At 42.5% G+C, this 25,751-nt stretch overlaps 3 protein-coding genes across 11 annotated transcripts, besides 2 other annotated features; all 3 read right to left on the reverse strand.

Moving 5' to 3' along the window:
• Positions 1–382: 382 nt before the first annotated feature.
• On the reverse strand, positions 383–1,748 carry Zip42C.1 (Zinc/iron regulated transporter-related protein 42C.1). The gene is made up of 2 exons (NM_080368.4): positions 700–1,748; positions 383–623 (listed from the first exon to the last, which is right to left on the reverse strand). Exons 1-2 carry the CDS (start codon positions 1,715–1,717, stop codon positions 583–585), a joined length of 1,059 nt encoding a protein of 352 aa, NP_525107.1. The 5' UTR covers positions 1,718–1,748; the 3' UTR covers positions 383–582.
• Positions 1,749–2,236: 488 nt separating this feature from the next.
• Positions 2,237–3,574, reverse strand: Zip42C.2 (Zinc/iron regulated transporter-related protein 42C.2; the record flags this gene model as incomplete). The annotated part of the gene is made up of 2 exons (NM_136387.3): positions 2,237–2,622; positions 2,683–3,574. 2 exons carry the CDS (start codon positions 3,572–3,574, stop codon positions 2,582–2,584), a joined length of 933 nt encoding a protein of 310 aa, NP_610231.2. The 3' UTR covers positions 2,237–2,581.
• Positions 3,575–4,720: 1,146 nt separating this feature from the next.
• Positions 4,721–4,964: a mobile genetic element.
• A 177-nt stretch (positions 4,965–5,141) lies between these two features.
• Positions 5,142–24,713, reverse strand: hlk (hulk). Of its 9 annotated transcripts, NM_001169594.2 has the most exons (27): positions 24,080–24,713; positions 22,240–22,396; positions 22,002–22,168; positions 21,535–21,570; positions 18,770–18,952; positions 18,496–18,639; positions 18,300–18,433; positions 18,055–18,235; positions 17,669–17,983; positions 16,984–17,298; positions 16,279–16,923; positions 16,043–16,225; positions 15,838–15,975; positions 15,592–15,774; positions 10,298–10,429; positions 9,745–10,068; positions 9,492–9,680; positions 9,296–9,433; positions 8,609–8,857; positions 7,881–8,063; positions 7,697–7,828; positions 6,793–6,949; positions 6,569–6,735; positions 6,349–6,505; positions 6,129–6,295; positions 5,886–6,068; positions 5,142–5,819 (listed from the first exon to the last, which is right to left on the reverse strand). In NM_001169594.2, the coding sequence occupies exons 1-27, from the start codon at positions 24,291–24,293 to the stop codon at positions 5,632–5,634; spliced, it is 5,361 nt and encodes a 1,786-aa protein (NP_001163065.1). In that variant the 5' UTR covers positions 24,294–24,713; the 3' UTR covers positions 5,142–5,631. The 9 variants fall into 9 exon arrangements, with proteins under 9 accessions (NP_001163065.1, NP_001036475.3, NP_724492.1 ...); NM_001043010.4 differs by lacking the exons at positions 8,609–8,857; positions 21,535–21,570 and adding an exon at positions 7,336–7,500; NM_165485.3 differs by lacking the exon at positions 8,609–8,857.
• Positions 24,714–25,143: 430 nt separating this feature from the next.
• Positions 25,144–25,275: a mobile genetic element.
• Between the last annotated feature and the right edge of the window lie 476 nt (positions 25,276–25,751).

Consider the following 25,751-nt stretch of genomic DNA (forward strand, 5'->3'; position numbering starts at 1 on the left):
GAAAAGTTGTAGTTTCAGAAAACAGAGTTACAGCGACTTACAACATGATTCCCATTAAATATTAACAGTTGCTGCTTACCTAAGAAAGTTAAACAATTGTAATTTTAATGCGATATGAAGTTATCGATAGTGCCCGCGCGCGAATAATGTTGTTTGGGTACTGTTAGCGTGAAACACTGTTACGTTACCCCACAGATGTTCGATTAAGCCCTCTGTTAATGAGAATGAACCGCCAACTTTATCGATAATGTTGGTTATGAAGCGTACGCGCAGTAAGATCAAACTAATTTATGAAGAGGTGATTAAAATATTTGGATAGACGCTCTTATACGTAATATATTAAAATTTATAAAAAGCTTAAAGAGCCTCACTAGCTGAATATAAAGTAAAATATTGTCTCTTTTAATCCATATGGTTATTACATTTTTAATTATTTGCGTTGGATAAGATTTCTGAGAAACCTCTTTTGAAATTCTATTCGTATTTTATATAATAACTTTTACAGATCCCCAGGGAATCGTTTTGTATACTATTTTGTTGCTTCCTCTATAACTTGATAATACTGAAGTGGCGTCACACTGGCTAGGAACAGGTTAGGCTGTCATCACCCTCCGCTTCGTCAGCTGTAAAAGAGACAAAAAGTAGAAATGGAAGCTAAAAAGCCGGTCCTACCGTTAATGTCAAACAGTTGTAACTCACAAAGAATTTGAAGGCCAAACATTAGAGCGAATCCCGCAACGGCGGCCACAAGGGCCCTCCATCCGGCATGGCTCTCAATGAGGATCTCAAAGAAGACTACGTACAGCAAGGTTCCACAGGCGATGCCCTGGAGGACTCCGGATGGCAGACTGGGCTGACCCGCTGCCACCTGCTGGCTGATGCCGAGGCCAACACCGATACCGATGGGTGTAACAATGGAGAATGTCACCAGGTACAAGATGGCCAGCGAACTGCGTGTGCGGGCGACCAGAAGCTCCATACCCACGCAGAAGGCCAACACCAACTTGTGGGCGGAGACCGCTCCAAACATGAACCACACAGTGCTCACAGTGCCCTCCAGACCAATGGCCATGCCCTCGAACAGTTCGTGGAGCGAAAGGGCGAGGATAATGCCCAGCCCCCTGGCAGAGGATCCATCGTCCGCTGGCACGGGCATGTGCGAGTGGCCGTGGTGATCCTTGTGTGGCTGCGGTTCCGTATCCTTAACTTCCACTTCTTCCTTCGCCTGTGGATTGAGGAGAACACTGTGACGAATGCTGCGTCCTCTTTCGAAAGCCAGACTGGCCACCGACTCTTTCCGACTAAGCTTTCCCTGGTGGTGCCGCACGAGGCTGGTCATCAGCTCGTCCAACGCGTACATCAGGAAAAAGCCCGTGCACAGCAGCATCTCCGCCAGAGCGAAGGGCGTCTTGACAAGCGAGCCGCATTCCTGGAGCGCTTCCACCACCTCGATCACCTCGGGCAGCATGTGCAGGAAGGTGGTGCAGATGAGCACACCGCCGCCGAAAAAGAGTAGGCACCGCACCACCAATGACGAGCGGGTTTCCTCCGGACTCGCCTTCGTCCAATGGAAGCACCTGTTCAGGACGTAGGGAAGGCTGCCGCAAAGCACGGTGATCACCACGAGCACCACCATGGAAACTATTTTGGCCACCAGCAGCGCATGGTGATCCACGTCTTGCGTTTGCTCTTGTGACATAGTTGCGGTAGCGCTCATCTTCACCTCCCGAGTTGATAGCTTCGACTGTGCTGGCTGGAACTCACAACCAGGCTAATGGTTTATATTTCCAGTCATATATCAGCGGGAGCCGATTGAAATCTGATCGCTGATTGATACGCGGATTCACTGGCAGACAGCGGGCAAGCCTCGCAGCCTAGTATTGTTATCAATTCGCCGTCCCCTGGACAGGTGTCTCTCGTCGGCCCACCGATAACCGAACCATAGCCGTCTGTTCTTTGCGAATTTTATGATTGAGGGAAGTTTCGTAATGTGCAGGAACTTCGGAAGTATTTCCCGAATATTATTATTATTGATACACTGAGATAATTTATTTGTCCATCCAAGGCGGTCTCATCTTAGGTTTATATGGTAAGGATTGCAGGCATGGAATTAAAATCGCAGCACATTTTTTAAAAAGTTAAAAAGATTCTAGCCATATATGTAAATATTCTTGACCAGGATCAGATGATTTCGCCACGCTTGTTTTTTAATTTTACTAAATTTGTTTATAAAATAAATTTACATTTATCAAAATAAAGGTGTGATAAATGCAGAAACTTCCATGCCAAAAGTTGTTCGAATCGGATCATTTATTTAAAAGTTATGGGCAATTTGGTAATTAGTATGTAGCAACCGGTAGGTGGAGCTAATGTGCGCACTCGGAGAATGTCCTTTTGTTGATGCCACTTATAAATTTCCCTCGCAGAAGGGCGTTTAAAGGGTATCTCATGGTCGATGACCTGACCTTGCCGTCCTCTTTCCCCATATTTATAAAGCCAAAAAGCCCACGCTTTATTTTTCGGTAGTTTCTTTGAATTTCTCTATAGGCTTAATTGTTTTCATATAAAATTCGAGTATACCCTAGGGGCATGTGAAATGGCTCTTCCCTTTGGCCTCTCCAACTGAAATAATAAGAGTGGTAATTTGGTTTTTCAGTCATTTGGGCTTTTTAGTATGCTTACTTGCTATCTGGAGGCCAAACATCAGGACGAATCCCACCATCGACGAGAGTAAAATGCGTATGCCGGCATGGTTTTTGGCCACAATTTCAAAGAAGACCACGTAGATGAGGGTGCCACAGGCCAGCCCCTGGAGGATTCCTGATACCGTGCTGGGCTGATTAGCCGCGGCAGATTCGCTAACTGCAATTCCGATGCCCACGCCAATCGGAGTTACGATCGAGAAGACGAGGAGGTAAACCACGGCCAGCAGCCAGCGGGTATGGGCCATCATGATCTCCATGCCGATGCAGAAGGCCAGAACAAGCTTGTGGACGGAAATGGCTCCGGTCATGAACCACACCGTGCTCACACTCATCTCCAGGCCAATGGCCATGCCGCCGAAGAGTTCGTGCAGGGAGAGGGCCACGATTATTCCGAGGCCACGCAGCCAGTTGGGCTCCTTGGGGCTTTCTTCTGGCTGGACCACAATCTCTGTCCGCAGCTCCTCGCCCGCATCCTTGATCGTGACCACCTCCCGTAGCTTCCTTTGCTGCCGCCGACGAACCACAAAGTGCATGGTTTCCTCAATGCAGTACATCAGATAGAAGCCAGTGCAGAGCAGAACCTCCGGCAGGCCGAAGGGAGTGGGGGCCAGCATGCGGCAGTCCTGGAGAGCGTTCACCACCTCGACCACCTCCGGCAGCATGTGGATGAAGGTGGTGGCTATGAGAACCCCTCCACCGAAATTAAGCAGACACAGCACCACTTTGAATTCGCGAGCATTGTTCTCGGGCCTCTGGGTCCACTTGTAGAAGCGATCCAGAAGATAGGGAATAAAGCAGAAGATCAGGGTAACGAGGAAGAGCACCACTATGGCCACGATCTTGGCCACGATTAAGTGTTGGTCTACCATTGCAAACGGAGTAACTGGCCCGATATCAAGCCATTCACTTTTTATAGTGGAATTGATATCTATTCAGTTAGTGGAAGGTATCGGCGAATTGTCGAATATTTACACATATTAAGGGCTTAGTGGTTTCGACTTAAGTTGGCCGAGCAATGTGCTTTAGCGAAAGGTATACGGCAAAATTTCGGCATGATATCTTTCGGTCATTATCTACCTTTCGATTTAACACATTTTGCCACATTAGCCATTATTTCCCTGGCTCCCAGCATGAGCTCATCGGTCTGTTTTGCCGCATTAGAATGTCAGTGGGAGTTTTCAGACTGAAATTTCAGCTGGCGAAAACAAATAATTTGTTGTCAACGGCAGGCAAAGCCTTGTGCACCCAGGAATCTATGTGCTATCACTAGGTTGTGGAGACAGTTTCGCCTGATAACTTCGAAATTGAGATATCACCGCCAAATGCCCCATACTAACATAGTTCGTGAGTCAGATTAAACATGTACCTGTACCTGTAAATATTGTGAAGCAAAGGAAATTATAAAATAAATCACTCGTTGGGTAATCTTTGAATAGTTTTTGAATATATAATGGCGTTATTGCAACGGATAAACGGATAAACTTATTATTTAACCACGAGTTTGGGAGATTACATTTGTCATCGTCCTTTAATTCTAGGCAAGGTTTTGAATTCTTAATATGAGGTATTTCGATTTTTCCATTGACAATCACGTTCTTCTTCTCAAGTACACAACTAAAGTAGCAATTGATTTTACTTTTCTTTGCTCAAACCAACCTGCTGTATGCATTGTTTTTTAATTTAGTTTATTTCTAGTTGTGAATAAAAAGCATAAATAAGATCTCAGAGTAATTACTTACTTCAAGAGAAAAAACCGATAGTAGAGACCAATGGGGTCAGCAAGAGGGTCACGACAAACGACCTGTTTATTTTGAAGACTGAATTTAAAGATAGCAGTCAACCACATAGCAGTCATCTTTTGCATCAATTATTGATTTTCACAAAAAATAGGGTATACAACTTAAACCTTTGAAGGAGAAATGCGATTTTATATGGGTAATTGTTATTTAAGATTTTGCATTCTTAATTAATTAAATTGACCGTTCCATTGATGCCTCTCAAATAAACAACTAAACAAGAGAGAATGCGAAAGTCAATTTTCCCCGATTATAAGATACCTGTTAGTCAGCTAGTGGAAATGCGAAATTTCATCATTTTTCTCGGATATCAATAGATATTGGGGAATGCAAATGTAAAAATTATTTAAAAGTGTGGGAGTGACCGTTTTGGGTGTTTTGTAGGTGAAAAGAGGGCCACCGTGTTTTTGGTATACAGATAAAAATCTAAACATTTTTCAAAAGTGTGGGCGTGGCAGTTTTGTCAAGTACAACCTCTTATTCTACGAGTAACGGGTATAAATATGAAATATATTATTTAATACCATTAGAACAGAACGTCTACGTATTGCCGCGATTGAATTCAAATGATATTGACCATGGACTTTACCTATGCATTATCATGATCAAAATAAGACAAACCCAACGAACAATTTTACATACATCATCCAATAGTTTATTAAGTATCATAGGCCGTAAATAAGTTACTGTAAAAATTATTATTGACATTTATTACACAATATTATGGCGTTTAAATTTAAATTTAACGTAATTACTATGACTTGATAGTGTTCTTCTGTAATTGATTTCCATGATGTACACGGGTGAGAAGACAAATAAATGTGTAAATGTGACATACATGAGTTTTGATATTAATGGAAGCATCAGAGTTTATCAAAGTTATCAAGTTGTCTCAAAAGATATTTCAAAAGCAATGGATTGTCTCCAGACAAGTGGTTTTCATGCGTCTAATTTAGACGATTGGATGACAGTTTAATGTGCATAGATATGCGTGTATTATTGTGACTTTGGATAATCATTTCAAGTTTGGTTCGCTCGCTTTTGTGTGTCTTGTCGAAAACCCTCCATCGTAGTTGACAGCCGTTCAACGTGATTCAGTACATTCTTCCCGATTCCCCAACCCATACCATTCAAGACTGCTTGGGGTGCTGGACAGGAGGCGGTGGCGCCGGCTTGAAGCACTGCAGCAGGAAGGCGGTGTAGACCACAAAGGCCACCGCCAGAGCAATCAGAGCGTACATAAAGATGTTCAGCTCGGGCTGGCGGAAGCGGTTCTTGCGTAGCCACTCCAGCACTTCGTCCTCGGATAACAGATCACCTTGAATGAGAACGAGAATGAGAATGAGATTTCTCCTTTGCTCCCTTCACGTTCCCACGGACATACCCCTATATATGCTGGGAAACCGACGGCGGAAGTAGACCATTGCCGGCAGCTTGGTGACGCCCCATTTCTTGGCATAACGAGAGTCGGCCATCTTGACGAAGGTGATGTCCAGGTTATCCGTCTCGCTGTCGATGTTTTCGAGTTTTTCCAGCGCTGCAGTACTGTCCGGCTGATTGTGTTCGTCTAAGTAAAAGACATGTTTGTACTAATCGAAAAGTGTTTTAGAAAGGATAGTAAACTCACAGAAAAAAACGGCTAAGAACTCATTTTCCTCGAGTAGTTTGTCGAGCATTTTTCGGTTTACTTCTTCTATTTCGTTTTTGATTTCGAATACGTCCTGTGATGTTAGCCAGGTAATCACCTTGTCGTGTTGGTGTAGATCGCCGTCGTAGAGGACGGGCACTTGTTTTCTAAAGTGTTAAAGGGTTAAAAAACTTCACCTATAGTTTTGACTATCACCTACCGGAAATAAACGAGGGAAGGTATATTCACTATCTCGTATTTCTTGGCTGCCTGGATACTAGCAATCTTTACGAAATCAATGCCGAACATGTCTGCCTCACCATCGATCTCCTCCAGCTCTTCCAAAATCTCCTCGCACTCAGCACAATCATCGTCGTCTACATAAGTGTGTGATGAGTTTTTAAGACCATTTTGTAATTCATTCAAGCTGTGATACTCACAAAAGAAAACAACCAATAGAGTGGACTCCGCCATTAGGCGATCCAGCATACGCTCGTTGACCTCCTCGATTTCATCAGCCAGCTCGCGGTTGTCATCATCGATGAGCCATTCCAATACTGATTGCTCGTTCTGAAGATCCCCCTCAAACAGTAATGGGTTTCCATTTCTGCACACAAGTTCAGATGCCTTAGAAGTTTAGTTGATAGGCAATCTTGACACTTACCTGAAATAAACCAACGCCGGGAAAGTCTTGATCGAGTAACGTTTTGCCAGCTGCGGATCCTGGATCTTGACCATATGAATTCCGAACACGTCGCATTCGTCATCGATCAGTTCCAAGCCCTCTAGTATCTGGTCGCATATGTTGCAGTTGATTTTGTCTGCCGAAAATACATGGTAGGTCAGTAGTTACCCAGTAGTAATTAGTGTTTATAATTAGAGCCAAGCTTGAGAATCGGTTAGCTATAGTGTAAGAGGCAAAGAAAACGCCGTAACAAAAAGGTATTCCCGTCCAAACTAAATTCCAGTGAATTCTAGAAATTTGGAACGCAAATTGTTTATCAACAGCAAAGGAAGGGCATGCAGAAATCTCATCATTTAGTTTGGTCGTAATACGATGAAAGCCTGGTTTAGTGCTGTCAGGATTCGATTCTGGGCACAGAACAGAGCTCCTACGGAGGGTTAGACTTGGTTAGGGCTCCATTGAGCATGCGAAGTCGGAGCTTGGGAGTTTATATTGTTTGCACGTGGAATACGGAAGGAATACCTTGTTTTTCGATACGTTTTCTTTTACGTGAGATGTAGTTTTGTACGAATTGGCTGGATGAGTGTTTTGTGGATTTGGTGGTGGTCAGGTTGCTTTCTTTAAGACTAGAGGGGGAGCAGAAACTGCGGCAGAAAGCGGGTTGCTTCCCATTGCGCTCTGGTGGCACTGAGGTCGGTACGGTTGCGATTGCGGTTTCGTTTTCGGGTTCGGTTTGAGACAGGGATAAGTTTTTGTGGTTTATGGTCGATGCAGTGTGGGCGGGGAGGATACAATAATTCAGAATGTGATAGATCATGATAAAGTGACGGAGTGAGAACAGTTGGCCAATCGAACCAGAGTCTGATCGATAGGAGCTACTCACAGAAATACACGGCTAGGTACTGCGTCTCCTCCACCATTGTCTCCAGCATCTGGCGAGTGATCAGCTCAATACGATCTTCGGTCTTCTGGGTGATAAGCCACTGAAGAACCTCTTCCTCCTCGCTCAATTCGCCTGTAAGATAATGACTTAGTAAGGGATGCCTATCGATTGATGACTGCTTCACCCTCGAATACGTTGGGGATTCCTCCCTCGAAGTAAACTAGAGCCGGATACTCGTGCACGCCATAGCCGTCGGCCACAGAGAAGTCCCTGGTCTTAACGAATGTTATGCCATGCTTGTCGCAATCATCATCGATGTTTTCCAACTCCTCCAAAACCTTGGTGCACTGCTCGCAGCCATCCGCATCTGATTGTCAAAGTGGGGTTGAGAAGTATATGATTACAATTAATCAATTATTTGATTACTGTAGACAAGGACTTGACATACGGGGTACTACACAAGCACTACATAAAAAGCAGAGCAGAAGTTGAAGGGAAGTATGATAGAGCAAACGACTATAGTTAGTACGTTTTATAAGTCCTGATTCCACTAGCACATTTTCGGGTAATGTGATAAGTGATAAGTGTACGTTGGAATCAGCAATTATAATTCAAATAATATCGTACTGAATATAAGAAATAAATCTTATCGGGGATGAGGAAGATAACAGCTAACGTTGATAATAGAAAGGAGGAGTCGAATATAACATAGAGACAGAGTTGGAGCAACAAATAGATACAGTGGGTTTCGCATGGAGATTCTAAATTCGTTGGGGTTTTTACATTCGCTGTACAAGGAGGTAGTGTGTCTAGTGTGCGTTGGCTATTGGTGTCTGGTTGTGCTGGGTTAAGTGGTTAAACATTCTTGGACTCATTCCAGTTGCACGAGTTCTATACAGAAAGGGTGGCTACCATCCTCTTGCTTGCCAGTTGAAGCATCCGCTGGAGCAGCTGCAGAGGCTGGCGGGGAATCCCCCTCAGAACCTGCCGCTGGCGCATCCTCCGCCCCACCAGCGGCCGCCTCGGAAGGATCCGCCTCACTGCCGAAGGCGGCAGCGGCGCTGGCTGCTCCGCCCTCCTGCTGGTGCTGATCGCGCTCCTTTTTCAGCCGCGCCTTGCGAGCCGCTTTCGAATTACAAATGTCGCACTTGGTCTTGTTCCCTACGTTTGGGGTATCGATTTGTGTGGTTCGGTTTGAGATTTCAGAGAGCACAGTCGTAAATAGAAATATAAATAAAGTCTTGTTCGGTTAGATACACAGAGCGCTGATAAGAGGCTTAGACTAGATTTATCTAAGTGGTTATCTACAATCATAAACACATAGTTCGCTGCAAACTGTTTGCGCAAAAGCGTGGTAACAAACCCATAAAGTACGTTATACGCGATGCAACATATGGTTAATTTTTGAATCAATGGAATAATTCTACATTTAAGAAGCCTGTTGGCTGATGGACGTAACGTGAAGTGAACATCAAATTGAACATTGTACTTTGTGCGAATTGATACCACCAAACCGATTGCAGCGCTTAAAACCTTGGTCCTCAGAGATATTGAAAATTCATCGGTTGAATCACTGTGTGCTTTCGGTTGCAAACTTACAAAAGTAGACTGCGATGGAGCCAGACTCTTCAATCAGATGAACAAGTCTTTCGCCTTCGAGATCTTCGATAACATCTCCACTTGGATCCTTTTGCGTGATCAGCCAAGTTAGGATCTGTTCTTCTTCGTAAAGATCACCTGCAAGGAAACGAGTTTACTCACTGAACTAAAACCTCTCTGAACTCTGGACACCTACCGGCGTATATAACTGGCTCCTTGGATGTGGGCTTGAAGAAGACAATGGCAGGCAGGGCGAACACTCCGTACTCCTTGGCCATCTGCTTATCGTCGATTTTGACGAAGTCGATACCAGCCTTGTCCGCTTCGTCGTCTATGTGTTCCACCTCGGCCAGGACGCGAGGACACTGCTTGCACTCATCGCTATCTGAGAGTGGCAAGTTGTGGGTTCATAAAGGTAGTCCAATCAACTGCGGACCCCTAAGACTTACAGAATATCACCGCTACGTAGTCGGAGTTCTTGCGGATCTTCTCGAACATCTTGCGGTTAACCTGCTCGATGTGATCGGTCATCTCCATGTTGGCCGGGCTCGTTAGCCAGTCCAGTACCTCCTCCTCGTCATCGATATCGCCGTCGTAGTTGATATACTTGCCCTTTCGGAAATACGTCAGTCCTGGGGGATTCCGGAAGCCGTACTTCTTGGCCATCAGTTTGTCGTGCATCTTCACTATGTAAATGCCATATTCCGCAGCCTCGTCGTCGATTAGTTCGATGTGCCGCAGCACTCGTGGCGAGTCGGGATCATCTTCTTTGTCTGCAATTGCAAGCGATATTCCATTGGCATTAACATGAATATTTCAAGTATTTGGATAAAGATGTTTTGATTCTGATAGACTTATTCCGTAGAAATTATATTTTGCTCGTGTGTTTTTGGGCAGTTACAGTTTTTAGTGGGCGCGATTTACTAAAAGTATGTGAAAACCTCTTGGATTCCTTAGCATTTACAATATATTACCTAAATACCGTTCCCGAGGTATACTTACAAAAAACAACCGCTAAAAAGTCTTTGGTGCCTATATACTCGAAAAGTTGGTCACGATTAATGAGTTGAATGCTTTGGTCGGCCTTCTGTTCGAGAATCCAGTTGAAGACGTCCTGATTGCTTGCAATGTTACCTGTTTGCAAAATCAAACAAAATGGTTAGAACTCATCATATTTCCATGTATTAGGTTGAAGTGTCTGGCTCGTCCATTTGGTGGCACATACCTGGCGGCTGCAGTTTGTCAATCAATCATCAGCTTTAATCTTGAATATGTATACAACATTAATGATCGCTTTGTTTATTCTCACCCCCGCCCAAATGAAATTCGAAATCGGCACTTTGCCAAATCCCCACCCGCCCATAAACAATGTTACATTTGGCAGCCTATGATTCAAAATATATGGTTTTTGAGGGGGACATATGCCTCTGACGAACATACATACATATGTACATCGTCAAGGATATATTCAAGAATATATTTAAAGATTTTTTTTGGCCTATATGTTTGAAATTATTTAAGACAAAGAATTGCGTATTTTAACAGTGCTTTAAAGTGTATATAAATAAGAGAACCTAAGTTTATTGAGTTGGATGGCTTTTATTAAATATTCTTACAATTTCATTCGGGAGCTATGTTTACAAAAGTGCTTTATGTCGATTTGCGTTTGATTTTTACGATCTGACAATTTCCATTTCGAAAATCTTGACTTATCAGCTGCTGTTCAACAAAATTTGTTTACATATATGTTGGATTTAGTTACAATTGCGTTTAGATTGGTAGGCTTTAGCTTAAGAAAACATAATGATAAAGATTTCTAATTCGATATTTTTCAAATACCGATAACAAAAACAACAGCGAGCGGTACAGAAATCGCTCTCAGAAGAAAACAAATGAAACAAAATGGCGAGCTACAATATGCGAGGCCATGTTCAGCGAGAAATATTGGATTTTCGATTCCATAACAAAATTAAGTATACGGCCTGTATGCTGCTGCAACATTTCTAAAAAGTTGTGGTTACAAATTATGGTTCCTCATGTTGTTATTATGAAAACTTATGAAAGTTGAAGGCTCTCATAGTTACACGTTTCAGTTAAATTAGCTAACAGTTGTGCACTGTCAGGTGTAAATTGTTTCAAAAAATATTTTATGCGTTTGTTCGTTCGTTTACTATGCTTTGGCCCTTGTTTAAATTAGACTAACTACATAAATGTAAATTGTATATTGCGACAAAAAGAAGTAGTATCAAAAAAGTTTAGGCGTTCGTTATTGACAAAAGACAATGTCCCATTAATTTGTTAATAACAAAGCTTGCTGACTAAATATACGAGCGAAAGTTCTCAGAAGTTTTATAGTTGTTTGTCGAAGTAATTGCTTTTAGTTTGAACAAAGTTTTTTGAAATCCGTTGGCAAAATGCAACAAATGTGTGGTTTAGTTAGTTATAGACCTGGGGACGACCTACACAGGTCGGCCCCTCTTGAAGAAAGTTAAAGCGAAAATATCAACAAAGTTTTAGTTAGTAGGTTTTCTTGATCATTATTCATTATTTCGGGTATCGTGTGATTCTGCTACTCGTGGATCTTCTTAACGTGGAACAACGCCCAAGGCTCGCTGCTTAAAAGTGTGGAGTAAGTTCTGATCTGACACAGAAGATGTATTGGTATTTAAGTCAATGTTTTTGTGCCAGACTGTTTAGGATTAGTGCGAGGAAACCTCAATTTTATGGACACACAGCCTGCGAATTCAGTTTTCAGTTGGTTCTTGTCATAGTTGTTGTCTTTTGCAGTCACACATATGTAGATGATGTACATTAATTATAGAAACCTGTCATTGAAGGTTCTTTTGCTGGCTATACAGGTTTGAGTTGGTTTTGTATTTTGTTTTGGTTTTGGTTTTGGGTTTGGTATTGGTTTTGGTTTGATAATTGTTCTATCAGTTGGCAACAGTGCGTATACGTGCTACTTTAGTATGGTATATCATTCAATCATACAATCAATCACTATCTAACTGTCTGTGGTTATCCACATTCAGTTAAACTGTTGCCTTACTCCCACAGAGAGATATCCTGAAAAATGATATCATACAAATTTTTTAGTCGATTTTGGAAAAAATTAATGCCTGCAAGACACAAGAGAAAGAAAAGAGAAGAGAAATAAACAAATAAGGTAACGACCAAATTGTGCGTGTGTCTGTATGTGTCTGAGTATGGGCACAACAAGAGCAAAGTGATCAGGGTACAGGACAATGAGCTTGACGTCAAATGAAACTCTATCTCGAATTGTTTATAGTGCTAAATGACAACGGTGTCTGGTCCGAGGGTCCAACGACTACGTACCGGATTTGACATTCAGTTTGCCGGACTTCTTCGCCGACTTCTGTTTGGATACCTTCTCCACCTCCTGGGACTGGTCGTCGTTGTCCTGGCCCTTGCCTACCGGCTTCTTGCCAGCCTGCGGCTTGTTGCTTCCTCCCGAGCGCTTGTTGGCATAGGAAACCTTGACCAGGGGCTTGTCCTCGTCGTCCTCATCGTCGTCATCGGTGTCCTTGGAGGGCTTGGCCTGCTTCTTGATGGCAGCTGGCTTGGTGGACGATTTGCTGGACGCCTGGTTGGCAAACTGGAAGTTGCCGCCGCTGGGACGCTTGCCCTGATCGCCTTCGCTATGCCCGATCCGCTGGGCGGTCATCTTAGGAACTTTCGTTGACTTCTCCAATTTGGTTGGACAGCATTGGAATGGTTTGTAATCGTTGGGCACGAAATTGTTGCCGCGCTTAGCTGAATGGCCGTCATGACCCAATCCAACATAGAAACATTCGTCATCTGTGTAAGCAAACAAACAAAAACATTTTGTCAGATTGTTTAATTTAAAAGATTTTGGTTTTTTTTGGTTCACTATCAACAGAAGGTTCGTTACGATAAGTTAAAAAGGTTTCAACAAAAGTGCATCATTGTAGGCTAGAACTAAGAATAGAAGTCGCAAACTGGCTTTTTACACTTTTCTTAACACCTCCGATATTACCACAGAGAAAGAAAAAGAGCAGTTAGTACGATTTTCGATTTAATTTTCATTATATTCAGACTTGAAAGATTCTTTGTTCTAGAGTAGAAGCGTGCTTTATGAGTGGAAGAGATTCGAAATTGTTATAAGATATAATTTAAATTATATTGCAAAACTACAAAACTAACTGACAAAATGCTTTTGATGCTGACTGTACAAGTTTCGGATTTTGATTCTAATTTACAAACATATCAAATGTCGAGTTAAGCCCACGTTGTTGTACATTTCGTTTTCGACTAAGTGTCAGTGAGTTCACTGCGTCTCACTTTATCGAACTTATGGTTGTTTTTGTTTATATGCTTAAATATTTTCCATGGAACAACAGGATCGTTATAAATTAATATATATGTAAACAAACATAACGATTACTTAAAGTATTATGAGAAAGTAAATTATAAATCGAACAAATTAGGTATTAACACAATTGTTGTATCATTATCAAAATAGTTACGTTTTTAAATAAAAAACCTTAAGTTGCCTGGCTTAAATAATTTCAAACATTGTGTCAGCTATGTATGATTTAATATTCTTTAAACGTGTCCTTGTAGTAACAAGGACAATGGACTTTGAAAGTGGATAAAGCTGCGGATGTAGGTGTAGGATTACTAGTTCAAGAGGATTAAAAGTATACGAATGTGGGTAGCTATTTTGACTGGACTGTGTATTCCCAATTAAGATTGTGCCTCACATGATAGTTGATTTAGCACAGAAGCAATGCGCAGAGCACAGACACAGAAATCACGTGATTGTAGAGTGGTTACCTTGGTTAAATGCATTTCTATTTGAATTCCTCTTCCCCAAGTCTGTAGATAGACAATGAAATTAACTTTAGTCAAAGTTACAGAGTGTTTTTTTTTTTGGCATAGTACAGTGTACAAGGATGTGTTCTCGGGTGGGATGAAATTGGGAAGGGAATTTAAGTCGGGTTGGACAAAACATTGAACAACTTGAAGTTAGTGCGTCAATGGCAACTCACATTCAGGTATTACCTATTTCATCTATAAGCCGACCTGAGCAAAGGTCAGCAAGACGGTGTATCGTTCGACCTTTGGCCGTGTGCCTATATTTTGGTTTACTTTTAATATCCTCTTCTTCTTCTTCGTCGTCCTCATTATCGTCCTCCCCTGTTGCGTCCTCGTCATCCTTATCCTTGTCGTCCCCGTCGTCGTTATCATCCTCGTCCTCATGGTCTTTTTTGTTATCGTCGTCCCCGTCATCATCGTCATCGTCCTCCTCGTCCCCGTCCTCATCATCCTCGTCATCTCCCTTATTATCTTCGTTGTCATTTTCGTCCTCATCTTCGTCGTTTTCATCCTCATCGTCCTTGTCGTCTTCATTATTATCTTCTTCGTTATCTTCGTCGTCCTTATTATTATCTTCTTCGTCATCCTCGTCGTTATCATTATTGTCTTCTTCGTCATCCTCGTCGTCTTCATCGTCATCTTCGTCGTCATTATTATTATCTTCTTCGTTATCCTCGTCCTTGTCGTCCTCATTGTCATCTCCGTCATCGTCGTCCCCATCATTATCTTCATCTTCGTTTTCATTATTGTCCTCTTCGTCATCCTCGTCGTCTCCATTATTATCATCTTCATCATCCTCGTCATCGTCATCATTATTGTCATCTTCTTCTTCGTCCTCGTCGTCCTCGTCGTTCCCGTTATTATCATCTTCTTCGTCATCCTCGTCGTCCTCATCATTATCATCTTCGTCATCCCCATTTTCATTATCTTTATCATCATCCTCATCATCGTCATCCCTAGCAGTATCTTTCTCCCCTGTTTCATCTTCGTTATCCCCATTTTCATCATCATCAGTTTCTAGTCTTTTTTTATGTAATCTCTCATTGCGAATCGAATTCTGCAGACGCTTTAATCTTTCTCTTTTATCCTCATCGCTTTCTTTGGGATAGCGCAATTTAACAATTTTTTCATTACTGTCGCCGTCATCATTGCCTATATAAGAAATTATCATTACGTATTGTACTTTTAATTTAGGCAAGAAACGGGTAAATGATATTGGATTTATAATTTTTAAGATTTATGAAATCTTCTTTGACTTTGTATCGAAAGTTTGGCTTATGATCGTGAGTTATAAAGCATAAACACGTTTAAGAAAGGACGCTTACTCTTTTGATTGACTAACCACTGCAGCACACGGTTTTCATTTTTGAGATTACCTATAGGAGAAAATACTGTTAGTTCAGGCTGTAATAATATACCAAAGATCCCCAACTTACCATCATACATAATCGGGACGCCGGTCTCGTAGTAGACCAAAGCTGGAAATGCGAAAATGCCAATTTCATGAGCCAGCTTAACATCATTTGATTTGACAAATTGTATTCCGTGCTTGTCGGTGTCATCGTCGATGTTCTCCAACTCCTCCAAGATGTCGGAACACGATTCGCATTCATCGTCGTCTGTGGTACAAACAATCAATGTCAACCAAAGATCTTATTGAACTTAATGAGAAATACACTTACAGAAGAACACAGCCAGGTGCTCAACATCGTTGATCAAAACTTGCAGGGTCTTACGATCGACAGATTCAATGACATCAGCTGTGGACTCGTGCAAATCAATAACCCACTCGAGAATTTCCTCTTCCTTCATCAGGTCACCTTTTAAAGAAAATTACAAACATGTACCTTGGCTAATAAAGTATTCATTAAATGTATCAGCACTCACCGGTGTAAATTGTTCTAAACTTATGTCTATAAAATGCAAGTGCCGGCAGACCGGGCAGGTCGTACTCCTTATCAATATCGTCGTCGGATGTCTTTACAAAGTCAATGTCTTTTTCCTCGCATTCGTCATCGATGTTCTCCAGCTCGTTAAGGATCTTTTGGGCCTTCTTATCGCCCTCAGCGTCTGCAGAAAACGGTTTTAAGGATAATACAATATAAGGTTTTAAGTTGGCTTACAGAAGAATACGACAACGTGATCGTTTTCAGCCAAGATCTTGTCCAACATCTTCACATTGACCTCCTCAATTTTTCCGGGAATTTCAAGGGTCTCGTCGTCAGTAATCCAGGCCAACACCTCGTCCTCGTCGTCCAGATCACCGGTAAAGTGAAGTGGATCACGATTCCTGAAGAACACCAGACGTGGATAGGTCTTGACGTTGTATTTCTTGGCAATTCCGGTATCCTCAGTGGTAACAAAAATTATGCCAGCCTCATCCAATTCATCGTCGATGCTTTCCAGGGCGTTCAGAGTGTGCTCACAGGTCTCTCCGGGCTCGCAGGGACCCGTAAAGAAGACGACGACATATTCGTGTTCGTTGATCAGAGTGACCAGGATCTCATCGGTAACCTCCTCGATAGTAGCTGTCTTTTTCTGGACAAGAAGCCACTCGAGCACCTCATCCTCGTTCATCAGATCGCCTTCATAGAGGGCCGGGATCTTGTTTTCGAAGTAGATGAGGGCGGGCAAATGATCGAGACCATATTCCTTGGCCTCAGCGGCGTTATCAATGCGGACGATGACAATTCCCTCCTTCTCCAGCTCGTCATCAATGTTCTCCAGTTCGTTCAGGATGCGCATATCCTGCTTATCGTCCTTGTCGTCTGTGAGCGAATGGTAATGATTGCAAAGGCGTAGGTACATTAGCAGTGTGGTCTACTCACAGAATATAACCGCCAAGTGCTCGGTGTTCTCGACCAACTTGTCCTTCATCTCATCGGTGACCTCGGGAATTTCGGAATAGCGCTTCTGGTGCACCAACCAGCCAAGCAGCTCATCCTCTTTCATCAGATCACCCTCGTAGATGTGTGGAATTCCACGTTCAAAGAGTACAATCGATGGTATCTCATCGATACCCCATTCTTTGGCCTCCTTGTCATCATCGATCTTGACAAAGGCAATATCGTTCTGATCGCACTCATCGTCGATGTTTTCCAGTTCTGCGAGGATTTTCTGTGATTTCTTTTGGTCTTTGTCGTCTGCGAAGATGATTTCATAGGATAATTTAACAATTGTCTGCAACGCGTTGGAGGCTATGTAATTAACTGATCAACAAACTGCTGTTTTGCTCAACTTGTAACGTGAAACCTACAATCTACACTGTTCTAACGGTCTTTGCAGAGATATACCTTCACGAAAAGGGGTCTACTAGTTATTATTGTTTAGTTTTAAGTTAATACTTTTTCCAAGCGCCATTGAAAATTACTACTAGAAAGCGGGGTTAATGTTACGATTGCAGTCACCCCAGAAGTACAACACCAATTCAACTGTACAATATCAACAGAGATAGGGAGTCGAGTGCGCAAGCGTCCTGGCACAAAGTCGCAATGGGGCCCTGAAATAACTTACAGAAAAGAACAGCAACATGGGGCATTTTCTCAATGATTAAGTCCAACATTTCGTCGGTGATGTCCTCGATTTGATCGGAACTCGTTTGGTCTGTTAGCCATTTCAGAAGCTTCTCCTCGTCCTCCAGATTGCCCTCGTAAATAGTTGGAATGCCTTTTTCAAAGTATATCAGTTTAGGAACTTTATTGATGCCATATTCAACGGCCTCCTCGGGATTGTCGATCTTCACGAAAGTAATGCCCAATGCGTCGCACTCGTCGTCAATGTTCTCCAGCTCCTCGAGCACTTTCTGGGACTTCTTGTCGTTGTTGTCGTCTGGAAAACAGCTTATGAGCAAAACGTGTTCGCCGCCTTAGGCGCAATGGGTACGGGGTTTCAATATTTACAGAACAGCACGGCAATGACGCGTCCTTCTTTGATCATTGTATCGAGCATTTCGTCGGTGACGTCCTCGATCTCATCCCGTTCCAACTGTCCCAACAACCATTTCAGAATCTGCTCCTCGTCCATGAGATCGCCGTCGTACACATTTGGAATTTCTTTTTCAAAGTAAACAATGGCCGGAATCTGCAGGTCGAATTATGTTATTTGTGTCAAAGACGTTTCAATTGCCAGCTCGCTGGAATCCTACCGAATCGATTCCGTAATCGGCTGCCGCCTTGGCATCGTCGATTTTCACAAACTGAATGCCATGCTTGTCGCAGTCGTCGTCGATTTGCTCTAGCTCCTCTAACACGGTCATCGAGTCGTCGTTTCCATGATCATCTGCAGATTAATGTCAGTCGGTTATCGCGTGTCGCGCCTCGCGGAAATTCTCATCTACATACAAAACAGCACAACCAGATTGTCGATATTGCTGATCAGCGTCGACAGAGTCTTCGAAGTGACGTCTTCAATCACATCATCTTCATCGCCCGTCGACTTATTCTGCACCAACCATTCCAAGACGTCCTCCTCCCGCTGAAGTTCACCTGGAGACACAGTTCGATATTAGCGAAATGAATACCGAGCTCAGCATGGGATTGATGTGTGTTGGTCTGAATTCGATTTGAGTGGTGGGTGGTGCAGGTTTCAAGAGAATGTGGTTTGGGATGGAGGTACCTTCGTATATGATCGGAGTCTGGTGGCGGTAATAGACCAAGGCTGGCAGATTGCCTAGATTGTATTCGTCGGCCAAGGCCTCGTCGTGTATCTTCACAAACCCGATGCCCAGCTGGTCAGCTTCGTCGTCGATATTCTCCAGCTCCTGCAAGGCCTTGGCGCACTTGCGGCATTGCTGTTTGTCTGGCAGTCGCGATCGCGGATTTGGTGGATTGTTTCATAGAATCAGGCAAACAATAGATAATTAGGGCCGTCTGGCAGAGGGGTAACGTCTTGGTAAGCAAGGAGTAGAGCACAGAACATCAGGGTGGGCTCTGGTGTTGGGTATTATAATACACGGATAGGAAGAACATTCAGGTATTATATTTCGTGCGGCCGTAAGTTATTCTGCGGGGTGTTATTGTGGAGCCATCTCAGACATATGTGAGTGCATGCAAGGGCCATGGAGTTCCACTTAACGCTACGGTTACCCAATCTTTCCCAGGCGATTCGTTTATTTACACAATTTGTTTACAACATCCCTATCAGTCTGCGTGCAACCTGTTGCAATGTGCTTGTCTTGGTAAAGGAAATACATATGTACATATCAGAGTGGTTTAATAAAAGAGGAATGGTTTTTTCTGAAAGCTCTCTCCTTGCATTTACCTTTTCCTCTATTTCTTTGTGTTGGGCTTACCACATTCGTAAATGTGTTTTCGGCAAGCTTTCGCTTCTCTGGCCGACGCTGCGTATACGTAATATTTATTTCTGTTGCTTCGTCGGTGAACTTGTCAGTGTGATAGCTGCCTGGCCACATGTTTATGGCAACCTATCACCGCATCTTTCCGAATGCAGTTAGCCGGCGGTAGTGCCCAGAATGACACGCCTTCAAAAGCCATTACCCCGACCAAAATACATACGTATGTCTCTAATTTCCCCGATCGACGCGACTCATTCCCAGCAGCTGTTTGAGTGGGTGTCGCCAAGGTGACAAGGCCAACGCACACACTCGCTCGCGAAAATGTCTCATAATTTACTGCACAATGCACAATGATGGCAAAACATACATATGTACCCACATATGTGCTAAATCGAGAAAATCAGACGTGTTTGCGAGCCTTCAACTTTCTCCCTGACGGACTGACCAATTTTTGGCCCTGCCGCAGACATGGGCAAATGTTGCACTTAACTAAAAATAGTGCAAGTCAGTCGGGAAAGAGCCACGCACACACAGTTATAGATCTGCAGTGGGACGGACGGATACGAATATATCGGTATAGGTATTCGTATATTATGTAAACCAGCATTTGGCTGCGACAACTGAAGATCTGCCCATAACCATGCACTGCCGGCTCGTGTGCGCCATGTTGATGTATTGCTGAATGCAAGAGCAATTAAAAGCGCTGTCTGTCTGCAGCCCCTGATGGATTCAAACTCAATTGCGGGGGGATGGCCGGGGGCGCAGTGAAGGGGGCGGGCGGGACAATGGGCCACGATTTCTTGTCTTGGGTCACCTACATGCTGTTCGCATCTATGCATACATACATGCATCTATGCATCTATGCATCTTGCATTAGGATAAGCGTTTTGTTTTTTGTATGCTGTCTGCGTTTGATAAAAATACCTATGGATAGTGTAGCGGATGCTACAGAAATGTTCTTGTGAATTCACACACTTGCCATGTGAGTGTGGCTATAGTTAGTTGTTTCAGAATTAAGCAAAAATAACAGCAGCAGCAAGAACAGCGAAAAATCATTTTGTTGGCCCACCAACTGCTTGAGTTTTCTATTTTTAACACTAAAATTGTAGGTGGCTGTGTCGGAAAGAGACGGATGGCCACGAATACTTTGTTGTTGGCCAACACATCACCGTGTGTGTATGTATGTACGTTGTACATATATATGTACATATGTATGCCACATCTGCAAGTATTGAATTTATGCTTTTTTATAGGTAAATTCCTTCCTTTCTCCAAAATTCACACAAATTCGAATATCGTCTCCGGGGAAAATCTCCCACGCTCGACAATTTCTATATTGTGATCCAACTTCAATAGATCAGTGCGAATCCCCAATTTTCATCCTGCTATCCACCGGCTTGTCCAAATCACAGGGTTAGGGATTGGGTTGTGATTCGTGGTGTGGCGGATGAGAAGTTTTGTGGGGGGGGGGTTATAGAGAAGAAGACGTCGTGCCGACAAAAACATAATCTGGCGCCGAGCCCAGACATTCATCTGCATTGCTTCTGTTGTTGTAATGTTTATTATTATACGTATACGTAATATGTGTGTCTGCCTTGGTCGATAGCGAACGCGAAAATGAGAGATCTTGTTTTTTTAAAAAATTACTAAGAATTACTACTCGTACAGTGGTGATTGTATATATTTAAGGTTGTGTCCTTTACCTAGGCCATCGACGTTAACTGGTCAGCAGGAGAGCTTAAGTAAAGATTGAATAAAATTGGTTTGGCCCACGCTAATTGGTGCATTGTAAACTGGAATCTGAATCCCTAGCGTTCGATTTTAGCAAGCACCAACACACACTGGATTTTTCGGTTATTTGGGTTATGCAGTCAATAAGGAAATACATATTTACATATCGAATTGCGGGCATTGCGGAATAATCTTTTCATTTCAACTTTGGTATTACTGGAATCAGGAAAATTATGGTGGAATAAGGGTAAAACATTGTCAATGAATTAATTTGGGGGAAACAAAGTTTCAAAGTAGGTAATTATAAGGAGAGTGCAAGATAGAAGGTTCCCAGTACTGTTCACGGAAAACTTACCCATAACCCTGGGCGGGCATGTTTCATGATCTGGACCTGCAGTCGTTTGATAGAATAGATATTGGATTGATAAATTGTCCTTTTGCATTTTGGCTCAAAGAGGGTTCGAAACACCGCCGGAAGAGAAATTATTATTATATATAGATAGCTATATTAAATGTTAAGTATGCCGCCACTTAGCTTCGGTTAGTTACAAGTAGTATACGTATTTATAGATAGAGTACAGACATACGCAAAAGATATTGATTTATGGAATAGAATGTACAGAATAGGTAGTTTTGAAAGTAGTTCTAGTACCTAGCTGTATGATTTTTAGTCACAAGAGAGCTAAACTGTTTGTGTTCGCTAAAAACTGCAACTGCTTTGAAAAAGAATATCATCATTTCAAGTGTCCGACACTAGAGTGTTCGGAGTGCTAAACGTTTGAAGAACTATGTATGTGCTACGGTTAAGTCATTCACACTTACAGAACAGAACGGCTACGAAGTCGGTGTCCTCGATGATCTTCTGCAATATCTTGGCATTGACCTCCTCGATGCGATCGGGCAAGTCCATGGCCTCCAAGGAGGTGAGGAAATCGAGCACTCCTTCCTCGTCCATGAGATCCCCATCATATATGATGGGCTCCTTTTCCCTGCGGTTTTCGAGATATGGATTCGATTCGATTAGGTCTTGTGTCTTGTTTGTGGTGGGGGAATTACCTACCTGAAGTAGGTGAGGGCGGGGAAGTTCTTGATGCCATACTGTTTGGCTAGTCGTTTGTCGTTGATTTTCACGAAGTCCACACCGAAGGAGTCGGTGTCATCGTCGATTTTCTCGAGTTCCGCTAAAACCTTATCACAGGTCACGCAGCTTCGCGCATCTGAAATCGTAGAAGCCGAGCGTGTGAGTACTAAAGATCGATTATATGTAGATACCGGCAGCGATTGACAGTCGGCAACTGCTGCATGTGACGCCACAAGAGACCATAACTAAATTCCCATTCGAATTGAAAGCCCAAAGCCCAAAGCCCTGGCAGAAGTGGAGCCAAATGCCGCAAAGATTATTCATTCCTATATAGTAGATGCAGGATGCATCATCGGACCGCGCAATCGAAAATAAGCCTGAATGAATGAATGAAATGACAGCAGCGCCAGGCCAATTCTGTGCTATTAATGCGGCAGCAACTGCCAACAAATATGCTGAAATTCTAAATTAATTCATAAAATTCATGCGGCCACTATTAGGGAAATGAATTGCAGCCCACAAAAGACCACCGTTGGCCCACGTCTCTACAAACGTTCTGGTTGGTTAAACGGCAGACCAGACTGCAAAATCGGAATCATTAATACATCGCCGAGTAAACAGCCATTTCGATTGTTTGGCAATCCGTTCAAAACAATCTTTCACTGCTTGGAAAGTAATCGCGAGTTGGCCGAATACCCCCCCCCCCTGCCTACTCCATACTCCTAATGCTGTTATTTACGGGCTCCAACACTAAGGTGTTTCCTGTGTACACCAGGTGCTTTGGAAAATCCACTGCAGGATGTTTGATTTAAAATCATCAGAGTGCTATCGCATGCAGTGCAATAACATAAATAGCGTTCACTTGAAATAATAAACACATTTAGCTTATCGATAGAATTCGTTTACATATTGAACTATCTGCGATTTAATTGCCAAAACTATTCAATGCTCTGCCATTTGCGTAGATATTCCATGATTATTTCGATTGTCGGCCAGCGTCATTGGGCCTGAGGCTTTTGGACTTAAAATATTTTCATTGTCAACAATTATTTTTGGAATTGCCGCCAATGCTAATGAAACACATCGTGAGGTATATGTACATATACATATAAAGGAGAATATTACAATCCGAAGATCACTTTCGTGTTTATTAACTTTGACATTGGGGAACAGCGCGCAAATGCCCAATCTATATTTAAACTGATTAAAGAGATTTAATAAATAAGCCATTCTTTCACGCGAACGGTAACCATTTTTTTTTTTTTTTTTTTTTTGGTTACCCAAAAACAGGTCACCAATGGGACCCACTGGACAAGGGGATTGAAAATAAATTTAAAAGGGCAGGAAATCTGTTGGCAACTGCTGGAAGGAAATTAAATTCTGCTTCATAGGTATGTAGGTATATTTTGTGCCAAAAGTTTGCGCCAAAATAGACTAAAAAACCGAAAATATAAAAAGCTGCAAAGACGATTTCTCACAGCCAAGAGAGATTTCTCTACTCATAAACAGATCGCAAAGATAGCGCAGAAATGAAAAAAATATAGAAAAGGGAAGGCAGCACAGACTACTGGCAACTCGGGGAGGAAATGAAGAAATAGAAAAAAAATAAAAAATTAACCGAATGAAAATCGCGGACATTTCGAGCAACGAATTTTTCACATATTTTCATTTGTATGTGAATTTTTAGAATTTTCACTAGCGAAAATTTATATAATATGGCTTCTGTTACTATTTCGAGTCCGGTACGGTCCGGTCTGACGATAAATGAGCGGTGCCCGGACGACCCCGAGAGCACTGGCATAACCACCCTCCCACTTACACCAGAAAACGGCCACGTAATCCTTGTCGGCCAGGAGCTTCTCCAGCTGCTTGGCATTGACCTCCTCGATGACGGCCTCCGGCTCCGGAGGCGCCACTGGCTGCGAGCCCTTCTTGTTGTTGTTGTTGCCTGCACCACTCACATGTCCGGGAAAACTCAGGGCCAGCAGAGCACACACGAGCAGCGAGAGAGTCTTGAGGCGGGTGAAAGTCATCCTGCGATCGGTTACGGTTCTGATGTGCTTTAGGCCCTTAACGCGAACATGCGTGCGCGTGTCTGCTCGTTTTGGTGTGTTCTACAGTTTATAGTGTTATAATTGTATAATTGATTCGTTCTCGTCGTTTGGGGTCTTTCGTTATTAAAATTTGTATTCCTTTGAGAATCGGTCACTATTTTTAGTTGATAATGGTGTTTCTTCTTTCGCAATTTATTTTATGTATAACAACTTTTTGTTCACTGATACATATATACGGGGTTCGTATATGCACAGGCGAGATATATGTGGGGTATATACGAGAATAATTAGATTATATATGTGGTTTCTTGCTTCTATTAATTGAACGTTTTCCGCGGACTGTACTCTTTGCTCTTCAGATTTTGTTCCACTCCGTGCAGAGGTCCGCTCGCAACTGAAATTATTTTGGTGGAATCTCGGTGCCATTCAAGAGGCCTTGCCCGAGCTTTAGGGATCGGGATCGTGGACTTCGTGCTTTGGCGCAGCTTTTCCGCTCCCCCGAAAAGCTTTCGCGTCGAGCACAGGAGCGCCAATCGAGTGAGCAGTGTGGTGAAATCAGGCAAAGAGCAAGAGTTTCCCTTTTGAATTGCAGTTCTCTGTTTATGCATTCGGTGCAAACAAGAAAGTGACTACGAATAGTCCTATAAAAACAAACTCGGAGAATCGCTTTCATTATGCGCTACAACAATTCACAGTACTTTGTATTCCCCATTTTCCCTTTGGTAAACACTTTTAACAATGTGTTTCGAGCTAACATTTTGTCAACGTTATGCTTAGTCTAAAATAGAAAGGATTAAACTTCCCTTTGCTAAGAGACATAACGTGACATTGTTGAATCTTTAAGTTTTATAGTTCCAAAAATCTATGCGTTTATAGAGATAGGAGGACATGAACAGATCGAATCGGTTAATGATCCTCAATAAGAATAAATGTAAATTCTAGGGACGGAAACGTTTCCTTCCAGCAGTCAACTATTATGTAAAAATCAACAAATATACCAAATTTTGAATAGGATCTAGAGAATGATTTAAAGTTACTGTTAAATAAGCCTTCTCGAAAACTGTTGGTCATCGAAAACATGGAAGATGAGACCGGATTTACAAGTGGTTTTCTGTCCTTAATAGCTTTATTTGTATTGATTAATGTAAGAATTCTCAAATTCTAAAGATTGGCATCAAAACCTGATCCAACTAATAATGAATCCTTTTCAACTGGTTATCAACTATGACCTTTGTTAACGTCAAACCACCCTCGCGAATTATTTGGAGTTCGTTTCTGCAACACACACAAAAATGAAAGTCTCGGTATCTTGGTACCTGTATTAATGTTATGGAGGTTTATTCAATATTTTACAATAAAGCTAGGCAAGTGATAAATCAGAAATGTTTTAATCAATTCGGATATGTTCAAAAAATCTAGTGATGCAGTTGCACTTTT

Source organism: Drosophila melanogaster, chromosome 2R, assembly GCF_000001215.4.
Source record: "Drosophila melanogaster chromosome 2R".
Classification (NCBI taxonomy): Eukaryota; Metazoa; Arthropoda; class Insecta; order Diptera; family Drosophilidae; genus Drosophila; species Drosophila melanogaster.

Excerpts from the sequence above, each read along its gene's own strand:
- Zip42C.1 (NM_080368.4), bottom strand. The coding sequence starts at position 1,717 with ATGAGCGCTACCGCAACTATGTCACAAGAGCAAACGCAAGACGTGGAT. Across the intron at positions 624-699 it reads GTTTGGCCTTCAAATTCTTT|CTGACGAAGCGGAGGGTGAT; the intron begins GTGAGTTACAAC and ends TCTCTTTTACAG.
- hlk (NM_001169594.2), bottom strand. The coding sequence starts at position 24,293 with ATGACTTTCACCCGCCTCAAGACTCTCTCGCTGCTCGTGTGTGCTCTG. Across the intron at positions 22,169-22,239 it reads CCCGCCCTCACCTACTTCAG|GGAAAAGGAGCCCATCATAT; the intron begins GTAGGTAATTCC and ends CGAAAACCGCAG. Across the intron at positions 6,506-6,568 it reads TCTATTGGTTGTTTTCTTTT|ACGACGATGATTGTGCTGAG; the intron begins GTGAGTATCACA and ends ACACTTATGTAG.